Genomic DNA, 15,599 nt, shown 5'->3' with positions numbered 1-15,599 from the left:
AAAAGTCTATAAGTCGACTTTTGCCATTTTGATATTCGACTTTTATCAAAATGCCATTTATTATCGACTCATCCATTTTTATCAAAATGGATAAGTCGACATTTCGTCATAACTTGGGGTCCCTAGTACATCCTCCACAGTGTTTAATAAGCTCGACGCAAATATCAAAATAAAGTCCACGGTAGTTCATGGTCCATTAGAACCGTCAAAGGAACTAATAGATTTTGTAAGGGAAAAAATATGGATCATGTCCAACGCCTGATAAACAACAAATTCCATGATAGTGCAAAGAGTGGAAAAGGCCTTGAATGGTTTAGTATTATCGTGGGACATGTTAACTAACCACTTTTAAGGGTCGTTAAAGTAAGCTACCTCAGGTGACTTCACCGGGAGCTTTGTGTCCATGGTTGTGATAAGGGAGGAATTGACAAAGCTTTGTCTGGTCTTTGGCAAGTTGAAGGCAATCGGAATCGTTACTTGGTAACCAACATCTCCTATGTTGTTAAGGTTTGTGGACTTCATTTTGGTTCTCTTTAGACATTCGTAGAAGATGACTTTGGATTAACCATTGAGGCATGGGCACAGATAAGACAGACGTTGAAATTTTTTGCTTTGATGCGGCTTGAAGAATTATCGAGGTGAGATCTCTAAGCCTCCTAATCCCAACATGTCAATGTCATTAGAAGGCCCTGCAAGTGAAGGCCTCGTGTTGTCACTCCAGTAAAGTTACGAACCAACAAAAAATTTCACTGCCTATTGATTTCCTGTATTTTCAAAAAAGAATCACAATAGCTATGAGCAACCAAAGAAAAAACAAGTAAAAGCGTGCTATGTTCGGTCGGGCCGAATCTTAATTACCCTCCACCATAGATCGTATTTTTCGATTTCACTCCTGGTATCTCTTTTTAGATAAACAAAGGATAAGAGAAAGAATTGCTTTGCTAATTCAATTGAATGTTCGAGACCACAGTAGAAGTATTTGTGTAAAATTTCAGCCAAATCGAATAAGAATTAGGCGTCTTAGGCGATCAAGAAGTAAAATAGGGAGATCGGTTTATAGGGGAGCTGTATCAGGCTTAAGACCGATTAAGACCATATTTGACATGAATGTTGGAGGTTATGGCAAAAGCCATTGTACAAAATTTCAGCCAAATCGGATAATAATTAAGCCTTCTTGAGGCTCAAGATGTCAAGATCCCAGATCGGTTTATATGGCAGATATATCAGGTTATAGACCGATGCAGACCATATTTCGCGCAGTTGCTGGAAGTCATAACAAAACTGCTCATGCACAATTTCAGCCAAATCGGATAGGAATTGCGCCCTTAAGTGGCTCAAGGAGTCAAGATCCCTGATCGGTTTATATGGCAGCTATATCAAAACATGGACCGATATGGCCCATTTACAATCCCAACCCACTAATAAGAAGTATTTGTGCAAAATTTCAAGCGGATAGTTTTACTCCTTCGAAAGTTAGCGTGCTTTCGACAGGCAGGCGGACGGACATGGCTAGATCGACTTAAAATGTCATGTCGATCAAGAATATATATACTTTATGGGGTCTTGGACGAATGTTTCGAGGAGTTACAAACAGAATGACGAAATTAGTATACCTCCACCCTATGGTGGAGGATATAAAAAATGTTACTTCGATGAAAGCAAAAACAAGTAAAAGCGTGCTAAGTTCGGCCGGGCCGAATCTTATATACCCTCCACCATGGATCGCATTTGTCGAGTTCTTTTCCCGGCATCTCTTCTTAGGCAAAAAAGGATATAAGAAAAGAGTTGCTCTGCTATTAAAACGATATCAAGATATGGTCCGGTTCGGACCACAATTAAATTATATGTTGGAGACCTGTGTAAAATTTCTGTCAATTCGTATAAGAATTGCGCCCATTGGGTCTCGCGAAGTAAAATAGGGAGAACGATTTATATGGGATCTGTATCGGGCTAGAGACCGATTCAGCCCATAATAAAAACGTTTGTTGATGGTCATGGGAGGATCCGTCGTACAAAATTTCGGGCATATCGGATAATAATTGCGACCTCTAGGGGTCAAGAAGTCAAGATCTCAGATCGGTTTATATGGCAGCTATATCAGGTTATGGACCGATTTCAACCATACTTGGCACAGTTGTTGGATATTATAACGAAATACTTCGTGCAAAAACTCATTCAAATCGGATAAGAATTGCGCCCTCTAGAGGCTCAAGAAGTCAAGACCCAAGATCGGTTTATATGGCAGCTATATCAGGTTATGGACCGATTTAAACCATACTTGGCACAGTAGTTGGGTATCTTAACAAAACACGTCGTGCGAAATTCCATTCCATTCGGATAAGAATTGCGCCCTCTAGAGGCTCAAGAAGTCAAGACCTCAGATCGGTTTATATGGCAGCTATATCAGGTTATGGACCGATTTCAACCATACTTGGCACAGTTGTTGGATATCATAACGAAATACTTCGTGCAAAAATTCATTCAAATCGGATAAGAATTGTGCCCTCTAGAGGCTCAAGAAGTCAAGATCCCAGATCGGTTTATATGGGAGCTATATCAAGTTATGGACCGATTTGAAACATACTTGGCACAGTTGTTGGATATCATAACAAAACACGTCGTGCAAAATTTCATTCCAATCGGATAAGAATTGCGCACTCTAGAGGCTCAAGAAGTCAAGACCCAAGATCGGTTTATATGGGAGCTATATCAAGTTATGGACCGATTTGAAACGTACTTGGCACAGTTGTTGGATATCATAACAAAACACGTCGTGCAAAATTTCATTCCAATCGGATAAGAATTGCGCACTCTAGAGGCTCAAGAAGTCAAGACCCAAGATCGGTTTATATGGCAGCTATATCAGGTAATGAACCGATTTGTACCATACTTGGCACAGTTGTTGGATATAATAACGAAACACGTCGTGCAAAATTTCATTCCAATCGGATAAGAATTGCGCACTCTAGAGGCTCAAGAAGTCAAGACCCAAGATCGGTTTATATGGCAGCTATATCAGGTTATGGACCGATTTGAACCATACTTGGCAAAGTTGTTGAATATCATAACAAAACACGTCGTGCAAAATTTCATTCCAATCGGATAAGAATTGCGCACTCTAGAGGCTCAAGAAGTCAAGACCCAAGATCGGTTTATATGGCAGCTATATCAAAACATGGACCGATATGGCCCATTTGCAATACCAACCGACCTACACTAATAAGAAGTATTTGTGCAAAATTTCAAGCGGCTAGCTTTACTCCTTCGGAAGTTAGCGTGCTTTCGACAGACAGACGGACGGACGGACGGACGGACGGACGGACAGACGGACGGACGGACGGACGGACGGACGGACAGACGGACGGACATGGCTAGATCGACATAAAATGTCGCGACGATCAAGAATATATATACTTTATGGGGTCTCAGACTAATATTTCGAGTAGTTACAAACAGAATGACGAAATTAGTATACCCCCCATCTTATGGTGGAGGGTATAAAAAAAACAGTTTTGTCCAAACCTTATCTTATTATGGGAACACTTATGACATTGTAAATATTAGCAGCACGCCACTTATCTTGACATAAAGTGACACAATTTGACGAGCGAGATCTTATTAATGACAGTTGATCCATCGACAAAATGCTAATATTTATTAGTATTTTGATAATTAGGATACTCTAAATCATGAAGCGATAGGAAGCAACTCTTCAACAATTTATGGGGGCACAGAATTGCAAATTTGATTATAATAAAGGCTTTTTTTATGGGTAAACCTAACAGTTTTTGACCAACCTTTATGGTTAAAAGGTGGCTAAAGCAAATAGTGAATAGAGTTGAAACAATGGAAAAACTAATCGTTTTGGCAGTGGTGGGAGTACTTAGTTCAGCATGTTTGATACAAGCAGGATTGATAGCATCGAAAGGGAAAAATGATCTGCTGGAGCAATACTATCATAAGTCATCTACGGATTGGGATAATAGCAAAGCTGAAGGTCCTTCGCATACCTCATGGAGTCCTTCCATAGCCAATACCACCTCTAGTCCTCCTACCACTGAAGGTCCTGTTGGAGGTGGTGTGGTTGTTAACGGTGACTGTGCTATTCGTGTTACTGGTGACTTAAATGATCCTGCTCCCTTGTTTACCCCTGCTGGAATATTGGATTGGCTTACACCCACCCCTACTGGAATTGTGGAACTTAAAAATGGTCAATACATTGATATGTACTGCAGAAATTCGTTTGTGTCTCCCTTTGAGAACATGACCAAAGTGACGGCGCAATGTTTGCAGGGTCTCTACTTCTTGGTTGATGGTATCATTTTGCCATTCCACAACTTCAGCTGCACCGAATGGCCTGTTTATACTGCACGTAGCACGGGTCGCAATTGTAGTGGAGGCACCGATCTATTGGCAGTGGGATTTGAAGTGCAGGATGGATTTTTGCAAACTATGGATATTTGCCATGATGAAGTGAATGAGGTAACCAGATATGTGCATCATGTGCTCAACCCCTCAAGTGCTGCCTATCAGAGATCAGTGGCTCGTCCTCGCTTTATAGAGGGGGATTTTTATGAAGGCAAGAATGTGGATCAGCTGTATACCAAGATTCAGCAAAATATCACCATTAGCCAGATTCTGGGCATGGATGCTTCACCCTACTTCAATGATTCCATTGATATATACATGGCTCGAGGTCATATGGCTGCTAAGGTGGATTTTATTTTTGGAGCTCCTCAAATGTCCACCTTCTTCTTTGTCAATGTGGCACCGCAATGGCAGGCCTTCAATGGTGGCAATTGGGAGCGTGTGGAGGATGGTGTAAGGAAATATGTGGCCAACAACAACTTGACCACTGATTGTTATACTGGTGTTTGGGGCGTATCTACTTTGGCCGATGTCAATGGAACTCAAAAGGAGTTGTATTTAGCTTTTGATGAAAACAACAATGGTTTGATACCAGTGCCCAAGATCTACTTCCGAGTGGTGATTGATCGTCTCAGCCGTAAGGGCATAGTCTTGGTGGGTGTCAATAATCCCCATGCCTCTTTGGAGCAGATTATGAAGGAATATGTGGTGTGTGAGGATATAGGAGACAAGATCAACTGGATACAATGGGCCAAGGAGGATTTATACAAGGGCTACTCGTATGCCTGTTCAGTGCCAGATTTCCTACAAGTAGTAAGACATTTGCCTTTGGAGGATTTGGAAACAACAGGTATCTTAGGAATCGAAGAAAATAATTCTCCCAAAGCCACCTGCTCGTTCCGTGTCAATGGTGATCTGAAGGACCCTGCTCCTTTGTATACCCCCCATGGATATTATGAATGGCTAAGTCCCAATACCCAGGGAGTTGTGGAACTGAGGCAAGGAGAATCCCTGGATATGTATTGTACCAAAGCTTTTGTTGCTCCTTTTGAGAACTACACGCATGTGACAGCCGAATGCTTGAATGGCTTCAATTTCCAGGTTCAAGGACAGAGTTACAATTTTAGCGATTTCGTGTGTTCCAGTTGGCCAACATATACCGCCCGTCGCACAGGCCGTAACTGCAATGGTGGCACCGATCTCTTGGAAGTTGGCTTTGAAGTTGAAGGCGGGTTTCTGCAGACCATGGATGTATGCCACAATGAACTTGAGGAGGTCACACGTTATGTCCATCATATTTTGAATCCTTCCAGCGGTTCATATCAACGTTCCGTTACTCGTCCAGGTTTTAAGCCTGGAGATTTCTATGCTGGCAAAAATGTAGACAATCTTTATACCCAAGTCCAGCAGAACAACACCATAAGCAACATTTTGGGTATGGACGCTTCACCTTACTTTGAGGGCCCTAGTATTTATTTGGCACGCGGCCACATGGCTGCCAAGGTGGATTTTATTTTTGGTTCACCCCAAAGGGCAACCTTTTTCTTTGTCAATGCTGCTCCCCAATGGCAGGCCTTTAATGCTGGCAACTGGGAACGTGTTGAGGATGGTGTGAGAAAATTTGTGGTCGATCAAAATATGACAGTGGATTGTTATACCGGCATTTGGGGAATAGCCACCTTGCCTGATGTCAATGGCATACCCAGGGAATTGTATTTGGCTTTTGATGAGAACAACAATGGCTTGATACCAGTACCAAAAATTTATTTCCGTGTGGTCATTGATCGGGCCACTCGCAACGGCATTGTTTTGATAGGAGTCAATAATCCTCATGCCTCTCTGGAGGAAATACTGGAGGATTATGTGATCTGTGAGGATATAGGCCACCATATTGACTGGATCAACTGGGTCAAGGAGGATTTGGTGAAGGGTTATTCTTATGCCTGCACGGTGCCAGATTTCATAAAGGTTGTCAGACATTTGCCTTTGGAAGATCTTCAGACTTCGGGAGTTTTAGGTCTACCAGACATGGTCACCGAGGGGCCAGAGACAGTCGGAGAAAATTCCCTTTATATACAAGAAATTTATTAATGAGCTCCCAAAGTGTTTGTAGTTGGCAAATAAAAAAATCCGTTGAAATGAGAAGGTTTATTTTATCATTAAGAAGAGCGTAATACCAACAGTTCTTGGTTTTGTATGCGTTTAATTTTTTATCGCCCTACCTTAACATTTGGCAATAATCGTTTGTTGTGACACCTGGGTTTTCAACAAAAACTGACATTAATTTATAATTTCCTTATCTGGCTGTTTTATACTTGTAAACTAATTTTTATAAATACGTGAGTTTTTCATTGTATTTCATTCGCCTGGGTATGGGGGTAGACCAACCTGATATCGTACAACTGCTATCGCGTGCCTTTTGGCTATGAATCGTAACGTTTATGGGATTTCCCATAATGTATATATTAGTTTTAATTTTACCAAGTCAGTTCAAATTTATTATCAAACGATCCGTGTGGTAGCCATTAAAATATTTCTTTTTATAAGGCACATTCCTTTGTCAATCTGTCTAGACACCCTGCGTTAGGGACAGTCAGTAGTTCAATGAACCATAGCGGTACTATCGTTGGTAACTTGTAAACCTGAAAATTGAGCTAGTTGTTATTATTGGCAATCTAAGCGAATATATCAAATTTTTCGATGAAAAAACTTAAAATGCCAGTAACTCCTTAGTGAAAAGTGTGATTAGAGCCAATACACCTCAAGCGGAGGTGGGGTCTCACCAATATTTATACCCTACACCACTACTGTGGTACAGGATATTATTACTTAGTGAATTAGTTTGAAACACCCAAAAGGAAGAGAGATGGACCCATTGATAGGTATACCGAACGACATAGAATCACTTTCTGATTCGATTTAGCTATGTCCGTCTGTCTGTCTGTCGGTCTGTCCATGTTAAGTTGTGTACAAACTACAGGTCGCAATTTTCATCCGAACGTCTCCAAATTTGGGCACGTTTTTCGGCCTAGAGACGAAGCCTATTGAAATTGGAAAAAAAAAAACGGTTCAGATTTGGATATAGCTTCCATATATATGTTCGTCCGATATGCAGTAATAATGCAATAAAATAGTCATTTATTAACCGATTCTTTCGAAATTTGGCAGGAAAAATTTTCTTGTGACTCTCAATATTACTGGTAAATTTCATAGAAATAGGTTCAGATTTAGATATAGCTCCAATATATATATTCGTCCGATTTCCAGTAATACAGCAGTAAAATGGTAATTTGTTGACCGATTCTCTTAAAATTTGTTGGGAAGGATTTTCTTTTGAGTCTCAACATTACTGGAGAATTTGATAAAAATCGGTTCAGATTTGGATATAGCTCCCATATATGTTTCTGCGATTTGCAGTAATACATCAAAAAAATGGTCATTTGTTAACCGATTCTCTCGAAAGGAAAGATTTGTTAATGACTCTCGATATTATTGGTGAATTTCATAGAAATCTGTTCAGAATTTCATAGAAATCTGAATCCCATATGATCTTTATTGGTCTACTTATTGAAGTTTGGATGTAAGGTGTACCCCATTCTTAAAATACTTCATTTCAGTCCGATATTCTCATGATGTCTGATTTAGTGGTGTTTTCGGGGGAGAGGTGGTCCCCCATATACTTGGCCCGGAAAAAATATCAACATTGTGCTCTTCTCTCAAATACCATTTATTTAAACCCCATATTGCCATTGGCTTAAGAGGAGTTTACAGGACGAGGCGTCCCACAACACATGGCCCCAAAATAGGTTATAAAATTCGTTTTCTAATCTCAAATACCTTTCATTTGAGCCACATATTGACATGGTCGAAAAATTTTTTCCCTTTGGGGGTGTTTTCGAGAAGGGGTCATGCCCTAAATACATGGTTCTACATTTGGATATAAAATTCGTATTCTACTTCCAAATACGTTTATTGGAGCCCCAGATTGCGATGGTCAGTAAAAAATTGCTGTTTGTGGGGTATTTTGGGAAAGGGTTAGACACCCAGAAAATTGGTCACGAAAATCGGTATCAATTCTTGCTCTACCCACGAAAACCTTTAATTTAAGCTCGACATCCACGTGGTCGGTAAATATGCCCGATTATGGGGTGTTTTGGGGATTGGGGTGGTCCCCCGAACACTAAGCCTGGAAGATATATCAGCAACCTGCTCTATTCTCTTATATCTATATATCATTTATTTGAACCCCATATTGCCTTGCCCTCAAAATTGTATATCAAATTCGTTTTCTAATCTCATTTAAACTCCTTATCACCAAATATGTCCGGTTTGGGGTATTGGCCCTAAAAACTATGAATATTTATTTCCCCTCTCTTTAAGACCCAAATTGTCTTGGTGAGCAAATAAGTCCTACTTGGGGGTTGTTATGGTGGTGGGACGTCCGCTAGACAGTTGGCCCCTAATATTGATATCAGATACGTGGTCTACTCCCACATACCTTTAATTTGAGTCCCATATTTCCATAGTCGGCAAACATGACCGGCCTGGGGAGTGTTTTGGGGGATGGGCGGCGAATCAGTGAGTTGGCCTTGAAAATATTTATCGGATTCGTGTTCCACTTTAAAAACCCTCTTATTTGAGCATCATATTGCAATAGTCAGAAAAAACTTACTATTTGGGTGGTGTTGTGGGAGTGGCGTGGCCCCATAGACAATTTTCCCGAATATTGATATTAAATTCGTGCTTTACTCCCAAAGACCTTTCATTTGAGCCCCATATTGCTATGGTCGTAACTTTGTCCCCGTTTGGGGATGTTTTTGGTGAGAGGCGGCCCCTCAAACACTTGGTCCCATATTTGGATATCAGATTCGTATCCTACATTCAAATACCTTTTAGTAGAGCCCCATATTCCCGCGGTCAGTAAATAAGTCCAGTTTGGGGTGTTTTAGGGAGGGGGTCGACCCCCAAACACGTGGTCCGACAATTGGATATCAGATTCGTATTCTACTCGCAAATACCTTTCATTTGAGTCCCATATTGCCATGGTAGGTAAATATGCCCGATTTAGGGGTGTTTTGGGGCTTGGGGTAGTCCCCCTAGTACATGGTCCGACAATTGGATATCAGATACGTTTTCTTATCCTAAATACCTTTCATTTGAGTCCCATATTGTCGTGATTGGTGTAAATGTATGTTTGGTAGGTTTTAGGGTGGGGCAGCCCCCCTAGGTACCCCATCCGAAATTTGGAAACCAAATTTTTATTTTTAGGGTGCTCAAACGCCGAGATCTGGCGTTTCTGAGAATTAAGGTAAGGGGGAGGGTCCGCCCCCCCTTCAGATATCAAAGAATGTAGTACCCTATTTTCATGCACCATCTGTGAAAATTTCAATAAAATCGGTTCAGCCGTTTCTGAGTCTACAAGGAACACACACAAACATACAAACAAAAAAACAATCAAACAAACAAAAATGGACTTTTATATATAAGATATCGCCCGATTTTCACTCCTAGACCCACTGCAAGTGCATTTATAAACCAATCTTTTGTACAACGCTTTTGTACAACGCTTTCCTCGCGAATTCCACAATATCCATAAAGTTTGGTCGAAATCGGTTCAGATTTAGATGTAGCTCCCATGTATTTGTTCGTCATATTTTGGATAATTTGTTGTCATTTGTCAGCCGTACAAACAAACAAACAAACCTACAAACAAACAAAAATGGATTTTTATATATAAGGTATCGCCCGATTTTCATTCCTAGACCCACTGCAAGTGCATTTATAAACCAATCTTTTGTACAACGCTTTGCTCGCGAATTCCACAATATCCATAAAGTTTGGTCGAAATCGGTTCAGATTTAGATGTAGCTCCCATGTATTTGTTCGTCATATTTTGGATAATTAGTTGTCATTTGTCAGCCGTAGTTGTTACATTTTGAACATATTGGCTTTGCTCGAAATTTCATACAGGAATTTTAATAATCTATCTGGATACATCCGCCGAGGTCCATCAAATTTGTTTCGGATTTAGATGTAATCCCCCCTTTTGTGTTGATAGGGTAGGTGTAGGGTATTATAAAGTCCGCACCGTCCGACTTTTGCTTTTCCTTACAGGTTTTATTCTCTTTACCTTTATGGATTTTTATAAAAGAGCTAGGAAGTTAAAGGTATTGGCGGAAAATTGGAAAATGGTTGACATTTAACTGGTCGGGCATTGATATACAATACCAGAATTTAAGGTTCACAATCTATCACAGGTGCAATGTCTGAAGTTATCACTCAAATTACTTGAACGCAAAACTGAACTCCAAGCTAGCTTGGAAAAGCTGAAATGGTAGTATGTAAATTAGTATGATCAGACCGATAGTTGGGGCGGCTAGAAACGAAGAAGAGCAATTAAATATATCGCATACAGAGATCAGCATTCATTTAGGTGGCAAGGGCAATGTGTACTAGTTCAACATTAGCATTCCATGCTGTGATATACATATTGCTGATAGATACTCACAATATAGCGCAAAAACTGGCAATGCTTCGAGATATCTGGTTTTTAGAATTTGATTCTTTGAAACATAGAGAAATGCTTGTATATGCCCTTCCTAGGGGAAACAATCAGAGCAATAGACTACTGAATCCTACAGTGACATTCGAATAACCAAGTGTAGTAAAATTCGAATTGCGCTCGTACATGGATTTTCGGCTTTAATGGCTGTAGACTTTAACTCGGTACATTATATAGCAGCTATATCCAAATACGATATATGGACCGATCTGGTTCAAATAGGGCACAGGTGTCGAAAAACCAAACATAGCTGACTGTGCCAAATTTCAGTGAAATGTGATAATAATAAATGGTGTTCTAATGGGACCATCACCTTAAATCGGTAGATGGGTATACATGACAGCTAAATCCAAATATACGGACCGATCTAGGACATATTGAACAGGGATGTTAAAGAGCCTAATACGGACAGTGTGCCAAATATCAGCAAAAGCGGCTAATACAAAAGCCTTTTATGAGCCCAATAACTTAAATTGGGAGATCTGTATGGGGGAAATATCAAGACAAAACCTCTTCAAATTTGTACAAAGATTCATCACGCTACAGCCCTTATAAATAATGGTATTGAACCTTTATATATAAGGGCTGTAGCGTGATTTCAACAGCCAGACGGACGGAATGGCTAGATCGTCTTAGATTTTTACGACGATCAGGAGCCCTGCCCGCAAAAATGATGTAACATGTCGCTAACATAATTTTTTGCGGGCACGCTGGAAGGAAAGTAGAGATCGATCGCATTTTGGATCCGATATATTTGAAATTTGAAAAGGGTATATTTTGCGGCCAAGATACAGAACATACTCCAATTAATTGAAATTACTTCAAATTTAGATAAAGCTGTCATCATTGGCGTAACAAGTGTGGGTGGTAGGGGTGCAAAGCACCCCCAGAATTTTCCTTAATATTGGTTACTTTTAACTGGCGCCACGAAATAACTCTCCAAAACTGAAAATTAAACTAGTCCACAAAAATTTAAATGAAATAATTCCCCTAATAGAATATGAATTAACCCCCCAATAATTTTTGGGGTTTTATTGCATTATTTGAAGATTGAAACAGATTAAAAGAATTTGCTCAAACTATAAACTTTAATTGTTTATTTTTTTTTTTCAATATATTCCCGATTAAGATCCATACACTTTGGCATGCGTTTGAACCAATTGTCGAAGCACTTTTTGCCACTGTGATTGAGGTATCTCCAAAACATGCATTCTGAAAGCGTTAACCGCTTTTTCATCTGTCAAAAACGTTGACCTCTTATTTTCTTAACCACGGGAATAAAAAGAATCATTCGGTGCCAAGTCAGGACTATACAGCGGATGACTCATCAAATCGATGTTTTGAATGCTCAAAAATGCAGTTGCTTGAGCCGAAGTGTGAGAGCTCGCATTGTTGTGGAGAAGAGTGATCCGGCTTCGGCGGTTGGTTTTCCTGACTACTGGCAAACAAATGGTTGTGTACCACTCAGAATTGACCGTTCTGTTCATCTTGAAATCTTGCTGGCAACATTTGTGAAGTACCATGCCATGTAAAAATTCTCTCCAAACAGGTGTCACACTGCGGCACGCCGTTCGGACTCGGCTATAAAAAGGAGGCCCCTTATCATTGAGCTTAAACTTTAATCGGACTGCACTCATTGATATGTGAGAAGTTTGCCCCTGTTCCTGAGTGGAATGTTCATGGGCAAAATTTGCAATTTTGCTCATCTTGAAATACCCATACAGTCGACTGCTGATTACTTTCGCTTATACGCGAAAATCCGCGATTCATCATCTGTCATGATGTCATAGATGTGTTTCGAAGCAGGAGCATTTCTTTCGACCAATCCACTCGAAACTTTTTTTGAGAGATAGACAAATTGTGTGGGTACCAACGCGAACAATTTTTTTTGAGATCAAATGTTCATGCAATATTGAATGTATGCTGGTCCCACTAATGCCTAAGTTTGTCCCAATCTCACGATAGGTCATATGACGGTCCGAATCGAATCGGTCTATAACCTGATATAGCTCCCAAAGAAACCAATCCCCCGGTTTGACTCCTGGAGTATTTGCAACCGCAATTTTTATCCGATTTGGAAGAAATTTTGCATGTAGTGTTCTGTTATGACTTCCAACAATTGTGTTAAGTACTGTCCAAGTCGGTCTATAACCTGATATATCTCCCATATAAACCGATTTCCCGGTTTTGTTTCTTGAGCCCTTACAAGCCGCAATTTTCGGCCGATTAGCCTGAAATTTTGCAAGTAGTATTCTGTTACGACTTCTAACAACTGTGATAAGTACGGTCCAAATCGGTGTATAACCTGGTATAGCTCCCATATAAACCAATCTCCCGATTTGACTTCTTGAGTCGTTAGAAGTGGTAATTTTTGTCCGATTGGCTGAAATTTTGCATGCGGTGTTCTGTTACGACTGTCAATAACTAAGCTAAATACAGTCCAAATCGGTCTATAACCTGATATTGCTCCCATGTAAACCGGTCTCTCGATCATCCTTGTTCGCTCCTAGAAGCTTTAATTTTTGCTGGTTCTACAGATGTTTGGTATAAATTTGTATAAATTTTTAGCAGAATCCATGGGGGTGGGTTTCCATAATTCGACCCGGCCGAACTTAGCACGCTTTTCCTTGTTCTGGTTGATGTCTGCTCAAAGTTTAGAAACAATGAAGTCATTCGGTCCATGAAGCACTATGATTATGGGATGGCGGTTTGAGGGGAGGGTGACAATCGTTGATTAGACCTTTAAGTTGACTTCGAATTTACGAATTTACGCAAGTTCGTTCTCGGTGTTACTTGACTTGACAGCGATGGCCTGTTACAAAGTAGTGAACATTTAGTGCTGCACCTTTATTCGGACTAGCTGTTGCAGGTTTCGCCAAATTGATGAATTAGAAAAAGTTGGCGGGGTTGTTTTTTAACATGACAGGAAGTTCGTTCATTTGGTATTTTAATTCTTTTGTTTATTTAAAGTGCTTGTAACTTTATTTACTGCCAATTATTTGGATTTCTAAAGTTTCTACGAGTAACTTAACTGGTGAAGTGAGGCACACTTTCACCCGTACTCATTCTGGGCTGGTATGCCACAAGGTAATGATTTGAGTCGAAATTTGCTCTTCGGGACGGTTTAAAGGACTAGTGCCTTTCATTAACTGCTATCTGAAAACTCGATATAGAGATTGGAAAGAAGTGTTATTGGTTGTTTAAGTGTTAGTTGGATAACGTCTTTGTGTGATCTATTACTACATATTAAGATGGGTATAGAATGATTGCCATTTGAAGTCAATCTGTATGCATTCTATAACCGCTCGTATTTGGTTATACATGCTAACCAAATTTTAATTATAAAAAACAAATTTTAAAATTCAGCCCAAGGGTATGCTTTGGCAATTCCAACAACTTTTTTCTAAAACCAAAAATATGATAAACAGTTTATCAGATAAACAAAGCGTTTAAAAGGCCACTTAAAAATATTTCCGTCACTCTTCCAATTAAACATTTAAACCTTGAAAAACTTGACAATAAAGAAAGTTGACGATCAATGAAAGTTATGCCCATCCCAACATAAAAGTACAAGTGCGTGCTAGATAATTTCGATAACTTCAACTCATATCAATTTGGTGGTAATTAAAAATTTATACAGGTCTTACCAAGATAAAGAATTTCCAACAAATTGGCCAAACAAATGTCTATATCAATGACTAGTAGCAACAGCTCAGACAAATTGAAAATAACATCAGATTTAAGGGGAATTATTTTTGGCAAAAAAAAAATCAGCAGCAAATCTCTGAAATATTTGATAAGATTCTTATAACATATAAAGAATATTCAATAAAAGAATCATACGGAGGAATTGCAGGAATCAGTTAGGTCTCAACATTGGACGCTAACCAATCTAAAAAAGAAAAAGTGGTTGCGAATGCAAGCATGAAGTTCGCAAAGATATTTATAGTTAGTCTATTATGGCTAAGCCTGGCAGAGACAGCTACATGGCGTAAAAGGATTTTAAGGCCAGCATTTATTTCTGAGGTTCTCGAAGAAACCACAAACTCCACGGAGAGGACAACAACACTGAATACCACTTGGGTACCGCCTACCATCAATACAACACAATTTCCAAATACAACAACCACATTGGTACCGCCGGTCACTAAAACCACTGTTTTTCCTCCAGAAAGTAATAAAAACACAACTTGGCTGCCGCCAGTTACTATCACCACAACCAATCACTCAGAGATCAACACTACAACAACATGGTTGCCTCCAGTAACTAACACAACTGCGATTTCCGCAGAAACAAATACTACGACAACGTGGATCCCTCCAGTAACCAGTACCACTACACATCCTTCCGAAACAAATACATCGACAACAACGATTCCACCAATAACTAATACCACAATATACCCTCCCGAAACAAACACAACGACCACCTGGGTTCCGCCTGTCACAAATACAACTTTAAATCCTCCAGAAACTATAACAACGACAACTTGGATCCCACCAATAACGAATACAACTGTTTTTCCTCCGGAAACCAATACAACGACAACATGGATGCCTCCAGAACCAACACCACAGATTTCCCCCCGGAAACCAGCAACACTACAACATGGCTCCCTCCAGTGACTACCACCACATCTTTTCCTCCAGAAACCAAAACCACTACAAC

The 15,599-nt window shown here is 39.9% G+C and overlaps 1 protein-coding gene across 1 annotated transcript; it reads left to right on the top strand.

Annotated features, from left to right (window-relative positions):
* The first annotated feature begins 3,789 nt into the window (after window positions 1–3,789).
* LOC106095162 (uncharacterized) lies at window positions 3,790–6,513 on the top strand. Its single transcript, XM_013262407.2, has one exon. The coding sequence runs from the start codon at window positions 3,802–3,804 to the stop codon at window positions 6,457–6,459; it is 2,658 nt and encodes an 885-aa protein (XP_013117861.2). The 5' UTR covers window positions 3,790–3,801; the 3' UTR covers window positions 6,460–6,513.
* Window positions 6,514–15,599: the final 9,086 nt, after the last annotated feature.

This window comes from Stomoxys calcitrans, chromosome 1 (genome assembly GCF_963082655.1).
Source record: "Stomoxys calcitrans chromosome 1, idStoCalc2.1, whole genome shotgun sequence".
NCBI lineage: Eukaryota > Metazoa > Arthropoda > Insecta > Diptera > Muscidae > Stomoxys > Stomoxys calcitrans.
Note: the sequence above shows the minus strand (reverse complement) of the source record. Positions and strands in the feature narration are given on the sequence as shown.